The 23,876-nt window shown below is 34.2% G+C and overlaps 5 protein-coding genes across 7 annotated transcripts; 3 read left to right on the top strand and 2 right to left on the bottom strand.

The window, feature by feature from the left end:
• Nucleotides 1-6,714: 6,714 nt before the first annotated feature.
• LOC130974443 (uncharacterized) lies at nt 6,715-8,448 on the bottom strand. Its single transcript, XM_057899330.1, has 4 exons — nt 7,681-8,448; nt 7,525-7,581; nt 6,868-7,432; nt 6,715-6,788 (listed from the first exon to the last, which is right to left on the bottom strand). The coding sequence occupies exons 1-4, from the start codon at nt 8,446-8,448 to the stop codon at nt 6,715-6,717; spliced, it is 1,464 nt and encodes a 487-aa protein (XP_057755313.1).
• A 3,966-nt stretch (nt 8,449-12,414) lies between these two features.
• LOC130973617 (PHD finger-like domain-containing protein 5A) lies at nt 12,415-14,300 on the top strand. 2 transcript variants are annotated; one of them, XM_057898238.1, is made up of 2 exons: nt 12,415-12,551; nt 13,491-14,295. In XM_057898238.1, the coding sequence occupies exon 2, from the start codon at nt 13,549-13,551 to the stop codon at nt 13,879-13,881; it is 333 nt and encodes a 110-aa protein (XP_057754221.1). In that variant the 5' UTR covers nt 12,415-12,551; nt 13,491-13,548; the 3' UTR covers nt 13,882-14,295. The 2 variants fall into 2 exon arrangements, with proteins under 2 accessions (XP_057754221.1, XP_057754222.1); XM_057898239.1 differs by having other exon boundaries at nt 12,437-12,551; nt 13,503-14,300.
• A 1,185-nt stretch (nt 14,301-15,485) lies between these two features.
• On the top strand, nt 15,486-17,160 carry LOC130974441 (aspartyl protease family protein At5g10770-like). Its single transcript, XM_057899329.1, has 3 exons — nt 15,486-15,669; nt 15,800-16,081; nt 16,355-17,160. Exons 1-3 carry the CDS (start codon nt 15,486-15,488, stop codon nt 17,158-17,160), a joined length of 1,272 nt encoding a protein of 423 aa, XP_057755312.1.
• Nucleotides 17,161-17,530: 370 nt separating this feature from the next.
• On the bottom strand, nt 17,531-19,168 carry LOC130976037 (BI1-like protein). Its single transcript, XM_057900778.1, has 4 exons — nt 18,848-19,168; nt 18,564-18,677; nt 18,271-18,428; nt 17,531-17,954 (listed from the first exon to the last, which is right to left on the bottom strand). Exons 1-4 carry the CDS (start codon nt 19,131-19,133, stop codon nt 17,748-17,750), a joined length of 765 nt encoding a protein of 254 aa, XP_057756761.1. The 5' UTR covers nt 19,134-19,168; the 3' UTR covers nt 17,531-17,747.
• A 903-nt stretch (nt 19,169-20,071) lies between these two features.
• Nucleotides 20,072-23,189, top strand: LOC130976033 (protein FAR1-RELATED SEQUENCE 7-like). Of its 2 annotated transcripts, none has more exons than XM_057900773.1 (2): nt 20,072-20,327; nt 20,614-23,189. In XM_057900773.1, exon 2 carries the CDS (start codon nt 20,787-20,789, stop codon nt 23,067-23,069), a length of 2,283 nt encoding a protein of 760 aa, XP_057756756.1. In that variant the 5' UTR covers nt 20,072-20,327; nt 20,614-20,786; the 3' UTR covers nt 23,070-23,189. The 2 variants fall into 2 exon arrangements, with proteins under 2 accessions (XP_057756756.1, XP_057756755.1); XM_057900772.1 differs by having other exon boundaries at nt 20,605-23,189.
• Nucleotides 23,190-23,876: the final 687 nt, after the last annotated feature.

Below are 23,876 nucleotides of genomic sequence, written 5' to 3'. Positions count from 1 at the left end.
TCCCTCATCATTTGGTAGTAATATTCGGCACACAATTTTTTTTTTAATGGAGATCTTTCTATTTATAAAAGTTTACAACAATTTTTTTTTAAAGTTAGATAATTCGATATTTAATATTTTATATGGTATATAATATTTTTATTGAAGATATTAGTAAGAATGTTAAAAAGAAGAGTTACACAATTTTTTTTTTGTTTTATGGACATCTTTCTATTTGTTACGGTGGGTAACCGAAGATTGATGGGTTGGATGGAGTTAGTTGGCCCAAATGTGTGAAGGAGGAGGATTCCGAATGGATCTGCAACTCGGGAGGCTCCGTCCGACTTGTTTGTGCGAGGAGATGGGGGTGGTACCTGCAAAGACACTCTGATGCCTAAGTTAGCAAGAGTGTGAGCAGGTCTAGAGAGTTTGGGACTTAGAGATACCTGAAGGGTGTCAGTGTATTTATAGCGGTGAACCAATAACCACCGTTGGAGTAGTGCCATATTTTTAGGGTGTTAACCGTCCCATTATCTTAGGGAGGTTAAGATATGGCTCGTGGAAGTGGTTAGAGAGATTTTAGGGGCAGTTACTCGTTTGAATGAGTGTTTATCCGCCAGCTAATCTCGTGTCCGACTTCTCTAGAATAGGTCGTGGTGAGTACCGACTTCATAGGATGAAGATTGGCACTGGTGAGGCCCAACCCTTTGGGTTAGGTCTTTTGCTTGATCCTGGGCCTTTATTATTGGGCCAGGGTATGAACACTATTTATTATTCTACACTCATTTTTTTTTTTACAAATTTAACTATTCTCTTTGCACCAATTATAGATAAGTTCAATAATTTTTTTTTTAAGATTTGACAATACTTGGCTCTTTATATTATCAATGCTAATGAATTTGTGGATTATCTTAATCCAAAAAATATTCCAATAAGATTTGATAATAAAACAGTTCAAATTGTAGGAATAGAATCAAAATTCTATAAAAAAAATAAAGAACTAAAAGATCATTATCTTATGACTCGACTTCTTTCATCAATTGACGACAGTTTTAAGAATAGAGTGCTGGATTGTGATTTTGTACACTAGGTTTGGACAAAGATTCAAGATTATTTTTAAAATTTTAAAATTAATATTCAATAATTAAAATTTGAGTTGAAATCTATTAAAAAAACTGAAACTTCTGCATCTTAAAATCTTGCCAACATAAAAAAAAATTGTACAATTTTTAACAGCAAGTGATTATACTCTTTTTCTTGATAATAATATTATTACCATTACTAAAACATTATCTGAAAATTATGCTTTATATATTTCTGCTGTAATTAAAAAATTAATCAATTTCTCTAATAGAAGTCAAATCTCTCATTCTAGCTCATGAACATATATTCCACCGATTTAGAAAGACTAATTTTAGATCTGATTTTGTAAATTACACACAAACATCTCCTCAGCATAGAATACCACCTTCAAAAGCAAATTTTGTTGGCAGCTAATTCTTTTTCACAGTTAAACTAAACACTTTTAAGTTATTATATTTTATTAGAAAAAGAGTAAATAAAAATCAGCTAAGTGTTATACTTTTACTAAACTTCTGTCAAAGCCTTTCAATATGCGTAAAAATCTACGAAGCACGGATATTTTGTTGAGTTATTGTATTCGCGTGTCGGATATATTTTAGACACGACACCCACCGACACTCGTCCGACACGCGTGTCTGCTGTGTCCAACCGTTGTCTTAATAAAAAATAAAAAATTTTCTCCAAACACTGGACACACCTAAATATCATTACGTGTCAGCGTGTCCAGTCTTATTCTTAATATATATTCTTAAAATAAATTTAGATATAGTATATATTATTATTTATTAAAATAAAAAATAATTTAATTACTTAATATAATTAAAATAAGACATTAAAAATAATTAAAAATTTTAATTTATATTTTAATATCAATAAAATATCAAAATATCAATACAATTTATCTAAAAAATACTTTATATTTTATATATATATATGTCCTCATGTTATGTAAGATTTAAAATTTGCGTGTCGACATGTCCCGTGTCGTGTCATGTCTCGTGTCCGTGTCAGTGCATCATATGTAAAGACAAACTTAAAATTACCGCAAAAATATCAAGAAGTTTGAAAGAGGGGATATTTGAGATATTAATAAGAGTTTTGAAAACACGAGTTAATAAATTAAAGTGGTTAATTAGTTATAACAAATTTTGGTAAAGTTTGTTAGCTTGCCTGATATAAAAACCTCTAACCAACTCTAATGTGTATATATAGAAGGTTATGATTCTAAATTTTTAATGTAACACACTCATTCAATATAATTACAATATCAAACTCAGCATTTATTCTTCTCTCTTAATCCTCTCTCTCAGCATTTTTTAATCTCTATTGTCCATAACTCAATTTCTATCAATTTTATATTAATTTTATTAATAAATATACTATTGATCTCTTGTTTTAAACCCTAAATAAATATAAAAAATTATAAAATATTTTATGTATTGTTAATTTATAGAATAAAATATATTATTTGTCTTTGATATTTATATTTTTTTAAAAAATATTCATATCATTTAATTTTATTTAATTTTATCTTTAACATATAAAATTAAAACACTTTTTGTATTCTTTTCATTCAAAAAAAGTGGAGTAAGTATCCAAAAATAATCAACACATTTCTCACTAATCTTATGCAAATTAAGTAGAACAAATATGAAAAAAAATTAATTCAACTTTTTAAGTTTTTACTACAAAATTCTCCTTGGTAATTTGTTGGTGCAAAATGTATAAAATGATAAAAATTCATGGAGTATTTTTACAATTATACTATATGTATATTAAAATCAGTTACTAAAATTAATTTTTTTTATCAGAGTATCTATCAGCTCGGAAGTTCAATAACTAATTTTTCGAATACTGCAGAGACAAAGTGAGCGACATTCCCAAACAAACAAACTCAATTCTCATCCTCCAATGAGTATTGAACCTGGAAAAGATGGTTAAGGAACATAGACATTTATCTATCCGTACCAACTTACGTTGGTTAATGACTTAATAACTATTTTAAATGTACAAGTAGTATTTTTAAGTTGGTTAATGACTTAATAACTATTTTAAATGTACAAGTAGTATTTTTAGGGAATGAATCCTCTCCAGTAAAAAAGACTGGATGGTATCCAATGTTTAATCTTACTTTTTATTATTTTTTGTCTCTTATTTATTTTTTGTTCCACTTATAGAATTAAAGGTAAGATATCATATTTTATTCTTTTAAATATTAAAAAAATGGAGAGATCTATTTCCGTATTTTTATTATTCTAAAGTGAGGGCAAATATTGAGATGTCGACAAGTGTCAAAGAGGCCCCTCCAAGAAGAAGGCCGAAACAAAATCAGAAAAGATGTGTTGGATGGTTGGGGGCCATTTTGAACGAACAGCATTGCTGCTTGGGGATTGGTCCCCTCTTACAGTTGGGCCCTAATTGTTCTTCCAAAAAGCCTGTGCCTTTCATCAACAATTCAGCAAATCAGATGCTATCATATCCAATCTCTGTTCATGTCTTTCCATGAAAATACTACTAGTAGTTACATTCGCCTCTCAAATAGTGAAATACAGATATATTGTGTGGCTACTTTTTTCTCTTTATAGGAAAATGATTTAGTTACAACTATCTTAAGAATAATTATTTATAACATGATTAATATTATACATTCAAGTATTTTTATTAATTAAATTAATTTAATATTAATAAAAATTAATTATAGATAATATTATTTTAAATTTTATTGTTTAATTTGATTGGACTTAATTTATAAAAAAATTTAGATATATAACATTATTCTTACCATATATTAGTGAAACTATTTCAAGTTTTTAATATAATTAATATATTGAAAATATATTAAAGTGACAAATTTATATTTCGGATAGATTTGTTATAAAAAAATACTAATAAAGTCTTTCAAGATAACAAACGTAAACATGTTAGTTTAAAGCTTTAAATTAAGATTTTTTACTTCAATCATCGAAATTAATTTGAAGGTAGTGTATTCACATCTATTATCCTAAAAAATTTATTGATACTTTTTTTAAGAACTAATCTGTCCGAAATGTAAAACCTTAGGAGTTTATTTATCGCTTTACTCTTCAAAATATAAAAAATAATCCTTTTTAGTAATTTTTAATAAGAGTTTTCTTTTCATAATGTTCTTAATTAGTATTTTTAAGTTTGTGTTTCAATTTTCAATGTCTTTATTTTGGTAAAAAAAAAAAAGAGAAAAGGATAAATAGGTCCCTGACATTTTTTCGGAAGACATTTTCGTCTCCCACGATTGTAAAATACATCCATGTCCCTGACCCTTTAAAAATGTGGACAAATCTATCCTTCCGTTAAACTCAGTCCGTTGGCCCCGTCGAAAAACGCTGAGGTGGCTCCCGTGGCGCTGACGTGGCCGTAACGGGATGACATGTGGGCAAGGCCTTCTGAAAATAAGACGTATTAGTCCCCAGCATCCAAAACGACGCCGTTTCTCCCCCACCCCCAATCTTTCAAATTCTTGATCCCTATTCCCTTGATTGCACAGAAAGGGTGAAGCTGGTGAACGAAGAAAGGGAGCATGGCATCAGATGGGGTATCATCTAGCTCGAGAAGAAGTGGAGGTGTAGGAAGAGAAGAGCAATTCACTAAAGGCTCTGGTTCGAAGGGGAAGGATGGAAAAGATGGCGTGTCACCGAAGTGCTTCTGTGGAGAATACGCCATCCTCTTCATGTCGAAGACGAGCAGCAACCATAACAGATTATTTTTCGGTTGTCCGTTTTAAAAGGTATGTATAACTGTGTGGGACTCTGTTAGTGTTAGGGTCTCTAAACCGAATTGTTATGATGATTTCTGTGAATTGATTTGGTGCAGGTGAGACAACCCCATTGCAAGTTTTTTTTTTTTTTTTTGCGGTTGGATGAGCACATTGCAAGGTTTGGGTTGAGTGATTCAAGGAACCGGGGAGAGAAGGAATTTGGTGACGTTGAAGAGCATCAATGGAAGCATGATATGAAAAACACAATCAGTTGTTTAGAGAAGAGGGTAGTAGATTTAGAGTTGGAAAAAAACCCAATAGGATGGTGTATATGTGTAATTTTAATTGTCCCGATTGCCGCTCTTTTAAATTGTAAGAACTGATTAATAGTTGAATATGATAAATGTGGTTACTTGTAGCCTGAAAAAATTCGAACATGTTCTTTCTAATGTATCAGTTTTTAGCCTGTATATTGTAATGTATAACTGAAAATAAAAAATGGCAAAATAACAGATAATCAAACTTTGAAGAACTGGCATTAAAGCTATGAACGTAAACATTGTTCATTGTAGCTGACAACCAAAAAAAAAAAAGATAATCAAACATTGTTCAATGTATGGCATGGTACCATTAACAAGTTTTTACTTAACCACCAACAGGTAACCAAAAAGCTGGCTAATACAAAAAAATGATAGTTATATCTGGAATTTGCCATAAAATTTTACAACAGGACATATTTGTCACAAAATAAGATAATGGTTCACTTGCTTCATTCCTTGGAGTCCTTAGACGTTGACACACTTGGTGTAGATGGTAGTGGAGCCTCCTGAGCCTGTGCAACTACTTGCGTGCTAGATAGGGTTGGTCCTTGGGAGGCTTGGGGAACTGGTGCTTGGTGCTGTGTGCTAGATGGTGTTGGCCCTTGAGCAAGTAGAGTAGGTGACCTGAGAATCTTCTGTTTTGGTCTGAACTTTGATGGTTTAAGTCGAGCTGTGCCGGTGACCATGGATGGAGCATTTCCTGGGGGCTTAAAGGGCCGGCTTGTAGTTGGGGCAGGTGGCCTGCCACTGGCGACCGTTGGGCCTGGTGGTGCTAATACAATTGTTGATCTTGTAATTCTTGTTGGAACTGGTGCAATATTCATCGCACTTGTGCCAGCTCCACTCGGAACCTATAAGAAGGAAGGTAATAAAACACGCCAACATAATCAGGAAATAGTTACTCAATACATACACTAAGCAGCTTATAATGACAAACAATTGAATCGTTACAGTAGGATGTTGCTGCTGGGGTGTTGAGCTGCCTGATTGACTATTTAAAGCATCCTGGACATAGTGGTCGAATTATTAGACAATTTAATAGGAAGACATATTAGTCCCTCAAGAATAATATACTAATATAGATCAGTCCTTGAAGATTGAGGTACTAAGAAGTAAAAATCACTGAGGTTTCTAGTAATAAGATATTTTAAAACCTGAACTACTTGCACATGGGACACAATAGTGACTGGATCATATAAACAAAGACACTATTATGAAGAAAGTCATCTTACCTCTGGTGGTGGAGTAGACTGTGACAAAGGAAGCACAACAAGTGCTTGGGATATGTTATCTCTCTTCTTCTTAGGCCGCTTTATCTTCGGCTTCCAATTCGGGTTCGATGGAGCTTCCTTGCAAGTTTTGTAATTGTGGCCCTTCTCACCACACTTGCTGCAAGACACAGAGAATGACTTCTTCAGTTTACCCCCCTTGCATCAGTGGCTCTGCAGGGTCTTTCTACCGATTATGAACCTTTAGCCGGTCAATCTCTCTTTTGATGATGGGTGGGTCTGGCTGTGAGAATTCAGTTCTGGCCCAGAATTCTGAACTTGGCACTGGTTGAATGCAGTGTGCATATGTCCTCCGGATTGACTCCATACACAGCTAAGGGTGCATATAGTCCTGTGGCATGTCACGTCTCTTCCTAATGGCAGCAAGCGCATGTATGCAAGGCATGCCTGAGGTAATGGGGGAAACAGTTTTAAAATGTGCAAAATAACACAGCAATGAATGAATCATAGTGACTATAGAGGTTACCAGTAAGTTGCCATTTGTTGCACGAGCAAGTGTACTTAATAAGGTCCACATCAACCTTGCTTGCTTTGCGGCTCACCTCAAACCTTTTTCTTTCGTTATCACCAACCCATTTAGCCATCCACTTAGTGCTAATATTGACTAACCTCTCCATCCTCTTTTGCTGGACTGGTGCCAGATTTCCAGTGTGGTTGTCCAGGACTCGTTTGTGATTCACCATCCTGCTCATCAGGTAACACCTGATTTCTTCACACATGGTGAGGATGGACTTGGTCTGGTAATTCACTATCTTAACATTAAAAACCTCACACATGTTATTTGTAAGGTTATCAATCTTTGGCCCATGGGAGAAATAGGCCTTAACCCAAGTTTCTGGCTGAAATTTGCTGAGGTATTTCCAAATCCCATGGTTCACTTGCTTCAGCTTTTCCATATATTCTTTGAATTCTGCAACAGCAGTGCATCTAGCACACTCCCACACAACCTCTCTAATGTACAAGTCCTCGAAGCGATTTATGAAACTCTTCCACATGTGCATCACGCAATTGCAGAGCTTTGCATGTGAACCCTGCATTGAACGACAACATAAAGCAATGATATATCAAGTTAAATTGGTAATATGTGAACCAAACATATTGATTAACCAAAATTACAGCTTACCTTTTGTTGGTCCGATATGAAGGTCCACCCACGGCTGGCATCGTCACCTATGTCTTCCTAAAGATTTGTCAAGAACCATTTCCAGGCATCCTTAGTCTTAGCCCTGACAACTCCATATGCAACAACGTAGAACTGATTGTTGGCATCCTACGCAACTGCTGCTAGAAGCCAACCTATGTAGTAGGTTTTCAAAAAACAACCATCTAAGTGCAACAAAGGCCTACACCCATTCTTAAACCCTTTCTTACAAGCATCCAAGCATATGTATAATTTATCGAATATAGGAGGTGATTCTGGAATTGGCATGAGCTCCAACCTGGCCGTCGAACCTGGATTGCTCTTCAGAATCTGCTCACAGTAGTCCCTGCTCCTTTTGTATTGGTCCCTCTCATTGCCCATGATCTTCTCCCTAGCCTCCACTACTACTCTGTACACCATCTTAGGGTAGGAACACAATAAAAATTCCTCCCTTAGGAATTCAGTTGCCTCCTTGGTGTTCATGTGGGGTTGGGTTGCCATCCTCTTTTCAATCTTTTTGCTAAGCCAATGCTGATCAGCTGCATTATTCCCTAAATCCCTTGCACAAGTATGTTCTTGCACATACGTCTTTACTTGATAATACTGTAATGTTTTGTTGTAGGAGAAATGAACCAGAAATGGATACTCCTCATCTTTGCAACCCACTCTGACCCTCTCCTTGTCGTTCTTTATCCACTTCAGCTCCCTCCTCTCAGCAATAAAGGAATCCTTTACCACCTCCTTAAACCTTTCAATAGTAGCAAATCTGGTTCCTAACTCAAATCTCCCCTCACAGTGAGCATATTTATCATCAAACTCAGGAAATCTCCTGCTGCTACCTTCATCATCGGATGAAATAGGTGTATGCAACTCCTCGGACTCATACTTAAATACGATTTCCTCCATTTCTGTTGGCACTTCACTGATGTATAATCCCCCTACCCCTGCATTATCCGGCTGCACACCAAGAAAACCACCACCACCTCCTTGATCATTCGGCCCATCAGCCCCTGACCACCAGCATTATCGCCTGCACTATTTTCTCCTCTTACATTCACCTTGGTCCTATGCTGAACCCGCTTCTTTTTAACCTTAGACTTTTCCTTTGACCCTTGCCTCCTTGCAACTGGCTTCTTCGGGGTTACTACCTTTTTTCCACCCTTGGTACTTCTTTTTCTCTTACAACTAGCTACCCCGTCATTACTGTCACTTTCAGTACTATCGGTCTCCACTTCAGCTGGTGGATGTTTGTACAGCACGTCTTCTGTGCTTTCGTACCTGTCATCTGATGAAGAGGATGTCTTCAATTCCTCTAAAATCTCATCCACATCCACATCCATTACCCCATCACTATTCTTGCTAGCATCTTCAACAACCTCAGGGACATCGACTCTGTGATCAAAGTATATATGAAACTCAAAAGTGTTTTGGTTCTTCGATATGTTCTCTCGCATTGCATTTATCCCTGCATCCCCAGTTAACTTGTTCATCCCCGACTCAATGTCGCTACTTGTGGGATCATACCAGTATACTTCCTTGTATGACCGGTAACCCAAACCCTTAAATAACGTTACAAGGTCTTCGAAGTTCACAAAGTCCAAGTCCATCTCAGGGAACTTCTCTTCCTTTCCATTTTCATAAAACAGGGCTCCATCACTTCCTCTGACAAACTTACCTCCATGGTGAAAAACTGGCACCACAAAAACATCAACCATCTGAAATTTATCCAATGATCAACAACGTGTCAGTCCAAAAACAGTTACAAAAAATATGAACAAAATCCCTTTATCCAAACACAATCCCTCATGCTAATCCTACCCACAACGTTTTTAAAACAGTTTTTCCACTATATTACACCACTATTTTTCACACTCTCAACATACACACACACTGCCTTCACTCTTTTTTCACACCACAATAACCAAAACTTAAACGCTAAGCATCACAATCTTACCTTATGACGAAGACAGCAACTACGACCTCAACAGAAATCTCCTTCCTGGCCTCCCACAGCAACTTCACCACGGACCGATTGCTCTTCCACGTAGTATAATTTTTGGAGGGAGAAACTGGGGGGAGGGACTTTGATCGTTATTCTTCTTAGGTTTTCAATAATTCAAATGAGCAAACATGGGTGTTATGGGTATTGCATATGGAAATTAAATTGTGTTTGGAGGGGTGGGGAAGAAACGGTGTCGTTTTGGATGCTGGGGACTAATACGTCCTATTTTCAAAAGGTCTTGCCCACATGTCATTCTGTTACGGCCACATCATCGCCACGGGAGCCACCTCAACGTTTTCCGACGAGGCTAATGGACTGAGTTTAAAGGGAGGGTAGATTTGTCCATATTTTTAAAGGGCCAGGGACATGAATATATTTTCCAATCGTCGGAAACGAAAATATCTTCCAAAAAAAAGGTTAGGAACCTATTTGTCCTTTTCTCCACTTATGAGATATACACCGAAATTAATAATTAAAATTAGTTACACATTAAAATATAAAATATATATTAAAAATAAATTGAATTACACATACATTTTTATATAAATACAGAATGTCTATAGTTGATTTTAGTGTTAAATATCATTTTCTAAAATAAAAAGATATATTTTTTAATTATTTATTATATTTGACAAATTCTAAGTATTTTAAATGAACAAAATTGAAATTGATTAACAATAAAGTATGACTTAGATTCCATCCTAATCTTATTCCTAGGTTTAAATCTTCTCTAAAATTTAATTATATCCCATTCGTGGTTGAAAATCTTTCGATCATAATTCTATTCACATTCCAAAATTTTTCATTCAACTCTATCTGAGATAAATATTTTTTTTTCAATTAAACACAATATTTATTTATTCTATATTTTATAAAATATATAATAAAACAAAAATACAAAATTAAATCTATATTAAAATTAAAAATAATAAAATTATAATAAATTTTATGTTAAAATTAAAATAAAAGAGAAGAGGTAAGTTTGATCTTAATTAGTTTTATACTTTTATTATACATGTCTAATAATTTTTAACTATATATTATAATATATTAGAAATATAGAGTGATTTGCAAAAAATAAGGCTGCCAATTCCTATAATATCTGAACAGATTAAGAGTTAGGTCCAGTTTGGGTAACTAACTTAATTAAGTTCCTTTTAATAAAATAACTTAAACAATAAATGACTCTGTTAAAAGTAACTTATAAATAAGTTACTTTGTATTTGGATTTTTAACTCTAAAAATGCTTATTTTATAGAAATGTGATGAAAAGTAGAAGTATTATGAGAAAAGTCATTTTTTAACTTCTCTATAAGATCCTAAATAGCTTCTTAGAAATTTGTAATTTGGTTTTGAAAATTGTACCAGACATTAATACTACTACTTTTTATAAATCAAAAGTTAAAAAAAAGTTACTTCTAAAGTTTTCCAAACGGGCTCTTAATTTGGGTAAACAACTTAACTAAAATCTTTTGAAAAATGAATTTAAAACATAAAAACTTAAATAAAAAGTAGGTTATACATAAATTATTTTGTGTTTAATTTTTTAGTTCTAAAATATTTTTTTTAAAATAATAAAAAAAATTTATTATAAAAAATATATTTTTTTTAATTTTTTTATATACACTTAAATAATTTTTTAAAAGATTATAAATTAATTTAAAAAATTACTCTAAACATTAATATTATAGGAGCAACTCCAACGCTGCGATTTTCAAAGGTTCCATTTTCACTTTTTGTGCCATGAGGAAAGCAGCCATTGGAAAAGAGAGAGAGAGTCCCTACATGCATATTAAGATGAGAGAGTTCCTCTTCAAAGGACCTTAGAGTGGCAAATAATAACTTGTCAGATAGCAAATTATTTTTAAAATAAATAATTATATTAAATTATAATTAATTAAATAGAGATATAGGATTAGTTTAGATTAATTTTTTTAAAAAATATTTATTTATTTTTTATTTTTTTTAAAAAAATTTAATAAACAAAAAATATTTTATATTTAGATAAATTTTTAAAAAAGAATTTTTAAGTATTAAAACGTTTTTTATTTTTATTTTTTTAAGTAAGGTATTATTAATTTAAAAAAGTAAATAATTTACTTTTTTATTAAAAATATTTTTTTAAATGTATCCAAATAAATTTTAAATTGAATAAAATATTTTATTTATTTTTTTTAATTCAAAAAAACCAATTCAAACTAGCATAAAATAAAAAAGATAAGAAGAGATTTTCAAAAGTACTTAGGTTCAGTTTGGTAAACAATTTAATTAGATTTCTTTTGAAAAAATAGTTTAAACAATAAATTGCTATGTTAAAAGTAATTTATAAATAAGTTATTTTGTATTTGAATTTTTAGTTTTAATAGTACTTATTTTATAGAAATGTGATAAAAAATAGTAGTATTATGAGAGAAATAATTTTTTTAACTTCTCTATAAACTCCTAAATAACTTTTTAAAAAACTGCAATTTAATTTTAAAAATTACACCCAATATTAATACTACTAACTTTTATAAGTCAAAAACTCAAAAAAATTATTTTTAAAACATATCAAACGGGCCTTTAATTAAACGCTTTAAACATTATTTATATTGTTATATTAAATCATAATTAATTAAATTTGTAAAATATTAACGAAATTTAAGTTATCTATTTTGACTATTATATATTATATATAATATAAGGAAGATTTTTAAGTGTACTGTGATACCGGTATATCAGGAATTTTTAATCATTGATCTTAATTATAAATATTATATATATATTTTATAATTAAAATTAATGGTTAAAACTCACTAAAATACCGGTATGACAATACACTTAAAAATTTTCATATAACATATAAACTAGTAAATCAATAAAATATGACTCAAATAACATAAAATTTTTTATATTAACTTAAAAATGGCCAGTTCGAGTTTTGTTCCTAACTTAGTTTTTCTCCTCCTTGGCTTCAGCAAAGTCGGCAACATTCCTTGAAGACTAAAGGCTCCTCTTGGCAGCACAGGTTAGCTAACATCTCTTCTTCCTTTTGATTTCCCTTTTCTGCACTTGTACGCTACTCTTTCTTTTACTGCTGTGACCTTTCTTCATCTAAGATTTATGCTTGTGGGTTGTCATCATTACCTATTTTTGTAGATTAATTTTTTCTTTTTAAGGTTTAACACATGGATAGTGTTGAATCCAAGTGAACCATGTTGTTTGTATGAGTGAAAATGTTGGGTTTTTTGGTAGTGTACCTGTTAACGGTGTTTTACTGGTTTAGGGTTAGTTCTTCAGTACTATTAGCGGCCTAAAGGTAGTTTCAATTTCACTATATTGGGGCTTATTTTGAAACTGTTGCCACTGCTGAAATGTTATTTTTATTTTTATGTTGTCATGAAACTAAGGTTGGGTTTGGAACCGTTTGTGTGTTATTATGAGTGGCTTTTGGTTTCTTCTGCACTTTTTTGTGTTAAAGGGAAAGAAGGAACCTTGTGCTTTGAATACTAACATGTGAATTAGTTATTCTAGTTTGGGTTCTATATTTGCTTTTACCATTTTTGTGATCTGCTTAACACTATCTGGGATTTTGATAGTGATTAGATAACATGATTTCAAATTCAAAAACCACTTTGTTTAGCGGGGAAAACAACTTAAAATTTTAATTAATGCATTGTTTTATTGTCATAATAATCCATTATCTGCTTGTACGAAGACCAAATTATAGCTAATGTAGGGAAGAATATTAAATATACAATATTTGAGCTGATGATTTGAATATGTTTCATTGATTTGTAAATTTTTTATTTATGTTAGCATTATTAGTTACAAATTCACTCATCTTAAACAATAAAATTGAAGTGACTCAATATGTTGTTGTAAATTTTGTAATTTACCTTGTTTTGTTTGGTAAGAGCTGTAGTGTTTTACTGAGATACTTTACCATTTACATGTTCAACTTTAGATTTACTTGCAGGTTATATTATATATATATACTCAGCATTTAGCAGGCTGTTGAAATTATGGCCAAGCATCATCCTGATTTGATTATGTGCCGGAAACAGCCTGGAATCGCCATTGGAAGACTTTGTGAGAAATGCGACGGCAAGTGTGTCATATGCGACTCTTACGTGCGTCCTTGTACACTTGTCCGGGTTTGCGATGAATGCAACTATGGATCATTTCAAGGTCGCTGCGTAATATGTGGAGGGGTAGGGATATCTGATGCCTACTACTGCAAGGAATGCACACAGCAAGAGAAAGATAGGGATGGCTGCCCCAAAATTGTTAATTTAGGGAGTGCCAAAACCGATCTATTCTATGAACGCAAAAAGTATGGCTTTAAGAAACGATGATGGGTGTGTAATTCTTTTTTTTCCTCCCAATATTTGTATCTTTTCCCTAAACTTATCATAAATTCATAACCATGGGATTTGAGAGCTTGAGCACAGACTATTATGTTGCAAAATTGTTTGTAATGTGAGTGCATGACTAGTGTACCACTCACGGATCACACAATATAATTGTTGGAAATTTAAACTCTGTTAGGTGCAATCTTGTGACTTGTCAGCATCTCTGAAGATTACTCTGGAAAAGTATTCCATGATTAGTAATATGTTTTACATTTTTCAATATTGTAATATTATGTCTTTATCTGCTGTAATGTTTGATGACCATATAATGCTCATGTTTTTATTGCTTAATTCTAGAGGGTAGGGATAACCTTGTATGCAATATACCAAAGTCCAAAATAGATGAATGAATGTTACTAATGTTGCTAATGAATGCTGGTTCTAGAAGGTGAAATCAGTTACTTAGAAAGCATTTGGTTTGTGTTTTTATTTTCTTCAGAATTTTATGGAAAAAGAGAAACCATGAAGTGAAAACAGATAACAAAATTTTATTGTTTTTATTGTATTTTCTTTTTTCTTTGCAAAATTCTAAAAACAGAAAATACTGAAAATAAAAATAAAAAGTTAAAACACCCCCTTGCTTTCTTTACCTAAATGTTAGTTCAAGTACTTATCTCTTTGCAACAGATTTTGCCTCTAATCTATGACTTGCTAATTGCTATTGCATAAAGTGATAAAGGCTTGTTCTCATTGTATTATAACAAAAATCAAGAATATCAGTTTTACAGTCAAATTACTTAATGCACCCTTCAATCTCTTTTAACTTTTAACCCCTTCCATGAATCATTGTGTGGGGAACTTCACTTCTTGTCTTGTAATCTGCTATGGTGAAGGACTAAAGGAGATAGGCAACTGAAGCGGCACACATGAACTGCTAGAATTATCATTGGCCGGAAATCTACCCTCAGATCAGATAAGTTCCTAAACAGACATGCAGATAGGGTTCTCAATTCAGAACACATGTGAACAGATTCTGTGTTTGTCCTTTGGAATCTTAGTGCTACTAGTTGGTGAAACTACCACCTTTTCAAATCTCAAGAAGATTAAAAAATACCTTAAATTTTACTAATGAGGGACAAATAACAAGAGTAAAAGCCTTTTCCGGCCCCTAACTATTTACTCGAAAGACATTGCGCCTCCTAACAACTATAAAAACACAAATCGGTCCTATCCATTTTCATAATTGTTCAATCCAGTCCCTAGAACCGGTTGGCAGCAGGTTTTGTCAGGTAACGTTGAGGGGCTCAGGAGGTGATTTGTCCCCATCACGAAGGAGACAAAGCCACATAGACACATTACCTGACACGTCAGCGTGTGAGCTGTTGAATAACAATAATCACCTTAAGGAAACAACAATACAATCCTTTAACTAGTGGAGTGGTTTGAATAAATTGAATTCCTATATGTTCACATTTGAATAATGTGTAACAATTGAATAATTTTCTAGCTAATGCACATCGAAGTTGGTGATTACATAATTGGTTAATTACTATATATATATATATATATATATAGCACTCAAGAACTGCATTACTAGCACCAGAAACATGGGCAACTTCCATTTGTTTCTGCTTTGTATTCTTGCCTTAAATTTTGTTCTTGATTCTGTACTCAAGAGTGTTGCCTTTCAAAGTGATGATACAACAACTACACAAATCAGCAACCATTTCAATGTTGTTGAAGTCAGCTCTTTGCTGCCAACCTCTACATGCAACCCTTCTTCTAAACAAGGTTGGTTCATTCCTTCTTGTTTCTTACTTCATCAAACGAAATTGAAGTGAAGTGAATGTTCCTTCTCAGTTGATGATATCTGATCATGAATTTGTATTATTGTAATGTATTGTTTATTACTCTCTATCAGATTTCTTATTTGGTTTGAACTATGTAGTGTCATCGGAAGAAGAGGAGGAGTCTTTGGAACTAGTCCACAACTATGGACCCTGCTCCCCAAAGAACCATGGAAAAGCAAATGCTCCATCTATGCTTGAAATCCTTGACAGAGACCAAAAAAGAGCGAGCTTGATGGTGTCGAGGCAGCGCTATGGAAAGAACCAGGTTCAACTCAGATGGCAAGATAGCACATATGTTATAAATGTGGGGATAGGAACACCTAAAAGGATGTTCACATTCAACATTGACACAGGTAGTGATCTCTTATGGATTCAATGTCTACCCTGCAAGCTGGGAAAGGCGAATCATGATTGTTACCAGCCAAAACGTCCACTTTTTGATCCATCAAAATCTTCAACCTACACCAAAATTACTTGTCCCTCACACACATGCAGTTTGACCAATACTACTTTAGGTAATTGTGTGATCAAAATGAATTTATTACATTTCAAGATTCCAAAACATTGACGGCATCGTGTTTAGGAATCTGCATCATAACTCCTTCTGAATTTCATGAATGGTGCAGGGTACACACAATGCGTTTCCTCATCATGCACCTATCTGGGAGCTTACTTAGACGGATCTTTGATCTTCGGATACATGGCTAAAGAAACATTATTTGTTGGCTCCAAAACCTTCAAGGGGATCATGTTTGGGTGCAACGAAGTCACCTTTAATGCCACCCTTGACAAGACTGATGGCATAATTGGGCTTGGCCAAGGATTCTTATCCTTTGTAGAACAAACTTCCAATACATATAACAAAGTGTTTTCATATTGTCTCCCCTCAAATCCAAACCGTGTTGGTTTTCTCAGATTTGGTAAGACTAAACAAGTTTCGAAATCCTTAAAGTTCACAAAGCTAGGAAGAGATAATGCCATTGAACTCACTGGGATAAAAGTTGGTAGCACCACTATTCCCATAACTGTTAAGAAGGATACTGCATTCATTGATTCTGGTACTGTCATTACAAGGTTACCTTCCAAGGATTACATTAAGTTGCGAGAAGCATATCGAAAAGCCATGACTGGTTATAGCTTCGTGGGAGCAATTTCTGTTGCCGATACATGTTACAACGTTGGCGATCACAAGAAGCTTAAACTTCCGAAAATGAGCTTCTTGTTTGAAGATGGACTTGTTTTGAATATACCACCCAGTGGAGTAGTTATACCTTACAACTCCACTGTTGTTTGTTTCCCATTTGCAGCAACTCCAGAAACTCCCGGAGGCGAAGATTTTGTACTTCTTGGAAACTACCAGCAGAAAACACTAGAGGTAGTGTATGATGTTGCAGGAGGAAAACTTGGGTTTGGCCATGGTGGTTGCAAATAGTAATATTGAAAAAGGTAGCCACAAATAAAACATCTTTTACCTTCCTTGATATCAGAATAAGATTCAGATCGTAATGAGAATCCTTATTAGATCAGAAAAAAAAAAAATGATACTGACAAATTTCATTGAGATTTCACAAGTAACACTATACTTGGATACCACCTAGCAAAATCAAAAGGTCGAATGTTTTAAACGTAAGATCCACTTTGTACTCATCAACAAAATATTCATGTTCTGAATCTCTTTTAGCTTTATAATGCTGATCTCCACATAAAGCAGGTTGCTTGTTTGATAATCTATGACTCTATGTATCATATAAATTCAAAGGGCAACTCACCTCAGAATAAATAACTAAAAGGAATGAACAACATTTTGCACAATATTCTTTTATATATATAATACATCATAAGATACAATTGTGAACCAACAAATTTTTCATGTCACCCAAGACACTCAACTGTAAGAGAATACTAGAGTAGAGGAGCATAGTGTTATAATCAGAATACTTCCTAGGGTATATTGTAAAAAGGTAACAGTTATTTCAGAGATTTTAATTGACAAAAACTCGGTTCACGCAGGATGAGTGGCTAATTGTTTGCCTCCCTCAGCATATTTAAGATGGCAAGGAACAAGTTCAGAATGTCGAGATAGAGAGTGACTGAAGCACCAATGTACTCATCATAAGTGAAGCGTTTGATCAGGTTGTCGGTGTCGTATATAATGTAACCAGAGAAAATCATAGCACCAATTCCACCATAAATAGCATGAGCTGCTGGTCCAAATGGGAAGAACATCTGCGCCAAAGGACAAGGAGTCTTAAGTAACATGCAAGTCAACAAGAACCCAATACTAGAATGTTAAACTAACTAATTGGAGATTTATAAAACCACATAAAAAAAAAGACTACTGAGTACTCCATCCATCCGTCCATTCCATAATGATGGTTGTTTTGACCTTTTTGGTACATTGACAAAACAATCCATCTAGATACAATTGTGTACAAATGCATTGGTTTATGAATGTAACTAAAAAGTCAAAATGATCATCAATGTGGAACAGAAGGATTAATTACTATAACTCAACGAAAAAGGGGATGGATTCTATTCTAACCTGCATCATGCCAACGAGAAACAGGGTAAAGAGACTAGTGAATAAAAATGGGCCAAGGAAGCTAAAATCCTTGCCCTTCTTGGAAGCCCAAAAGGTATAGCCAGTGAGTGAGGAAACCACAGCAGAGGTCAAAATCAAAGCCTCAAGCACAATTTTTCCTGCAATAATTTCCATTAAGACATGATAAAAATCAGATAAACCATAACAGCAACAACCTGCAGTGCTGCCACAAAAAAACAATTAATGGTTCTTGGAATTCTACATCTAACAGCAGAGGAAGAATAGCACTAAACCTTCTGTGTTGGCACAGGAAATGCCAACGGTCAAGCTAATCGAGACGGTGAAAAGCCCCAATAAGATGTAGTTGTGGGGATGCTTCTGCTGATACTTGAGTAATGGGATCAAAACTGCAAACAACACATTCAAATAACAAGGTTACAATTCAATTCAGAATTACATACAAAACCCCCAAAAATGCCTGCATAATCAAAAAAATTATGAATTCTTTTGAAAGATAGAGGTTTTAAGGAAAGGTCCCCGAGATCGAAACATGAGAAAATCCAATTGATTGACGTACATATGAAGGGAAGAAAAACGACGATGAGGAGGAGAAGGGAATTCCCTCGGAGAAGATCGTTGAGCGGGGAATATAAGACGGTGAGGAGGGAGACGAGGGTTGTGAGAACGATCTGGAAGGAGAGGATCCCGTAGACTTTGCGTATGAATCCCCATCGGAGCTGGTTCTCACCGGGGCTGAGTCCGGGGAACAGCGTCTCGCCCGATTCGACGTCGTATTGATGCGGCTTCTTGCTAACGGGCTCGCTCGTCGCCACATTGGCGTACCCCTGCCCCGCTTGAAACATCTTCCACGACCTTTTCTATCTTTCTTTTCTCTACAAATAAAATATTCAACCCAACTCTTTCATCTCAATATATATGCATTTTACCTTTGACTCCATCAATGCTCACAACTCACAAGCACCTTAGAATAATTACTGCACAAATAATTACATAATAAATTATACATTCTTACCACCAAAATTACTAACAAATTAAAGTCAATAAAAAATTAACTAATAAAAGTCATAACAATTAACAAACAAATTCACTCACTCATTTTTTTCCTTTTTGAAATTATTATTTTATTTTATTTTTTACATTATAATTTCACTCGCTGTCTGAGAATTTTGATGACCGATAGATAGAATTAATATTGAGTTGGCCTTACAAATTTTAAGGTTGAATTTAAATTGATCCTTAAAATTATAATTGATTTAATTTGACGAATAAATTTTACAATAATAACTCATTTTAGTGTTAAGTTGATTTTTGTAAATGATGTATTGATTTTGCATATTAATTTATAAAATTTAAAATTTTCATTTATATTTTATATGGCTAAGATTTATTAGACATTTTAAAAGTTTGATTGAATCTCCGATATCTTTACTAAAACGATAATAACAAATTTAATTTAAAAATTTTGAAAATAACAATCAAATTTTTAAAGTTTTAATAAATCTTGATCACATAACATTTAAATAAAAAATTTAAATTATAATAATTTAATATAACAAATCAACACATTAATAAAATTTAGTTCAAAAATTAATATGAATTATCATTGTGAATTGGAAATTCAATTTAAATATAATAAAATTTGAAGAGTTATATTAAATTTAAATTTAAATTTCAAAATCAAATTGAGTATTAAATTTCGTAAGTATTTCTATTTAAAAATAATTTAGTTATTAAAATGATGAGTGGGTTTTTTGCAGAAGTGGATACCCGAAAAGAATCGGAGCCTTTGGAGCTGGGACATGTATCATGTATGTTTATCCAGCGAAGGTCAAACACTTCGAAGAAGAACATCAAAACGGCATCATAATCTGCGTTTTGTGATCGTTTCTCTTTCCGAGTCCCTGTTCTTCACCAACCCCGACCCTCTAGTTTAAGTTCTTTTCGCAATCACCTTTCGCCACTCGCCACTCGCACGCACACTTTTGAATCTCCAGTTTCTCTTTCGTGCTATCAATCAATCCACCAAATCCTACGAGGTAATTTAGTTCCCCCAAAACCCTAGCTTTTTGCTTTCTTTCCTGCTGCGTTGACTTCCTTCTTATCATGCTTTCCCTCATTCAACTTCTTAATTTCACGCGCTGTTCCTTTATCTTCGTTACTCTCATTAGATTTCATTATTCTGTTGCGATCCCTATCAATTAGATTATGCTATTTTCTGATCAAATTGTGTGCTTACTTAGATCGTTGGAGAAACCTGCGTTTAGAATTAAGATACGGAATCATTATATTTGTTTGACAGCATGAATCTTTCAGCTGTTGCAGGAACGGTGCCTCGTCGTTAGAAACACTCGGCGTGCTTCTGCTTGCACCTGAGAGGAGAAACATAAAAGATCAGCTTTTTAAAGAGTGTAAACTTTAAACACCCCAAGTTTTGCCATGACCTTACTCTGTTGTCGATACCAATAATTAGACTAAATGGAGAATGACTTGTGAGCATGATTTTGAAGGAGAACCCTGTAGGTACTGAGCTTGCAATGAGTAATATCAATGTGGAGGAGGAAATAGATTTTTCATGTGAACCGTACATTGGTTTGGAATTTGACTCACCGGATGATGCACTCAAGTTCTACACGTCATATGCAAATCGAGTTGGATTTAAAGTTCGGATTGGTCAGCTGTATCGATCAAGATCAAATGGGTCAGTTTCTTCTCGAAGATATGTGTGCTCAAAGGAGGGATATCAGCTCAGTTCGAGAACAGGTTGTCCAGCATTCATAAGAGTGCAAATAAATGCTTCTGGAAAGTGGGTTGTCGATCATTTCCAAAAGGATCACAACCATGATCTTGAAATTGAAAATGGAAATTGCACACCAACAGTGCAGCAGAAAGGTGCTGCAGCTTTCAAGTCCTTTACTGAAGTATCCCGTAGGCCAAGGAAGAAATTGCTCGAATCCTGTAATGAATCTTCTGGTCCCATGGGCATTATTGATTTCAAGCGACTGAGAAAGGAAGAACTCGAAGGACAGTTCCGAACTGAACCATATGTAGGTCAAGAGTTTGGTTCACCCAATGAAGCCTACCAATTTTATCATGCATATGCAGCATATGTTGGTTTTGGAGTTCGAATTGGTCAATTATTTCGTTCTAAGAATGATGGATTGATCACATCCCGCCGATTTGTGTGCTCAAAAGAAGGGTTCCAGCACCCTTCACGGGTTGGGTGCGGGGCCTATTTGAGGATTAAGAGACAGCCATCGGGAAAGTGGGTGGTGGACCGTCTCCACAAAGATCATAATCATGATTTGGGCTCTGAAAGGGAGGGTAGGCCAAAAAGTATTCCTGATTCCAATATTTTGGCTGAAGAGGTAGATACTGGATTCGTAAATGGTGATTTATTTCGGATAGACAACTATCCTGTCCCCAGAGGAACTAGACAAAATCACATTAAAAGTGATTGGTACAGCATGCTTCTAGAGTATTTTCAATCAAGACAAGCACAAGATACAGGATTCTTTTATGCTGTGGAAGTTGACAATGGTAACTGTATGAGCCTATTTTGGGCTGATGGCAGATCTAGATATTCATGTAGTCAGTTTGGTGATGTCCTTGTTATTGACACTTCCTACCGTAAGAGTGTCTATTTGGTGCCGTTTGCCACCTTTATTGGAGTTAACCATCACAGGCAACCTGTGCTTCTTGGAAGTGCTTTGATTGCTGATGAATCTGAAGAGTCTTTCGCTTGGTTATTTCAGACATGGCTGAGGGCAGCATCTGGCCGGCAGCCTCTATCGATAATTGCTGATCAGGACATTGCAATCCAGAGGGCAATAAGAAAAGTCTTTCCAAGAACCCATCATCGCTTTTCATTGTGGCAAATCAAGGCAAAGGAACAAGAGAATTTGGGTATAATGGGTGATGGATTTACAAAAGATTATGACAAGTGCATTTACCAGAGTCAGACAGTTGATGAATTTGACGCCACATGGGCTGCCTTACTCAACAAATATGGACTGAAGGACAATCCTTGGCTAAAAGAAATGTATGAGAAGCGGGCATCCTGGGTTCCATTATATTTAAGGGGCACGTTTTTTGCTGGCATACCCATGAATGAAAGTGTTGATTCATTCTTTGGTGCAATTTTAAATGGCCAAACGTCTCTCGTGGAATTTATTCCAAGGTATGAAAGAGGTCTTGAGCGACGCCGGGAGGAAGAAAGAAATGAGGATTTCAATACTTCTAATTTTCAACCATTTTTGCAAACAAAGGAGCCAGTTGAAGAACAATGTAGAAGGCTTTACACTCTTACCATATTCAAAGTACTTCAAAAAGAGCTTTTGCAGTGCTATAGTTATCTTGGGTTTAAAGCTTTTCAAGAAGGGAGCATCAGCCGATATATGGTGCGTAAGGGTGGAAATGATATGGAGAAACACCATATAGTTACATTTAATGCATCTAATCTTAGCATTAGTTGTAGCTGTCAGATGTTTGAATATGAAGGTGTTCTTTGTAGACATGCTTTGAGGGTTTTCCAGATACTGGAATTAAGAGAAGTTCCTTCTCGCTACATCTTGCACAGATGGACTAAAAATGCTGAGGATGGTGTTTTCCCTGATTTAGAGTCATGGAGTAGTTCTCAGGAACTCCGGAGTTTGATGCTATGGAGTCTAAGAGAAACTGCGGCTAAGTACATAGATGCAGGTGCAACATCTATTGAAAAGTATAAACTTGCTTATGAGATTTTGCGTGAGGGTGGGAGAAAGCTTTGTTGGCACAGGTGATGAATACTTCTGTGAGGTTGTACATAGTTGTAAGATTGTTTCTTTTTTACCCTGAAGCCTTGAATTGTTCATTTGTGATATCAGTTTAGCTCTTCTAATCAATTATAAACATTTTGCGTCCATCTTAGTATTTCAACAATTCAAAGTAATCAGTGGTTCAGTTTTCTGTTTCTATCAGTCGCTTGATCCCTTCCCTGGAGATTACTGACTTCTTAGATGGATTAACATTAGAGCCTTCTTATGATAAAGTGTGACATCGGTTTCACCTTGATTTGTATTAATTAAGCTGCACCACCCCTATTTTGTTGCTTATTTCCACCGCAATATATACTACAGGTGGGGGTTTCCAGTGAGCAGCATCTGCTGTATCTGGTGATAAAATGGTTTGAAGTAATCATCATTATATTTGAAGGAGGATCTCTTACAGTGTTACTAATCATATTCTTCTTGCTAAATGCATTCCCAACTTTATCAATTAAGTAAAAAAAAAAAAGAAAAGGAATTTTTATTCAGTAGAGGGAAAATAAAAACTGTATTGAGTGGTTAAGATGACTGTTGATGAGATTTGATTGGTGATATAAATTGTAGTTTGGGTAAAGCTTGTTTCTCAAAATTTTTGTCTAAAATCAATATTTGGTAGGTCAAAAGTAAATATGTTGAAGCCGTGCCCATTTATCATCCAAAATTACTGGTTTTTCATTTTTCTGATTTGATTTGGAAAATGAAAATGAAGTCAGCTTCTTGTTTTAGTACTGGAATCAAATAGAAAATAGGTTTATACCAATTGAGAGCATAATTTCCTTCTTT

This window comes from Arachis stenosperma, chromosome 4 (genome assembly GCF_014773155.1).
Source record: "Arachis stenosperma cultivar V10309 chromosome 4, arast.V10309.gnm1.PFL2, whole genome shotgun sequence".
Taxonomy (NCBI): domain Eukaryota; kingdom Viridiplantae; phylum Streptophyta; class Magnoliopsida; order Fabales; family Fabaceae; genus Arachis; species Arachis stenosperma.
The sequence above is the reverse complement of the archived record's forward strand: the minus strand, read 5'-3'. Positions and strand labels throughout refer to the sequence as shown.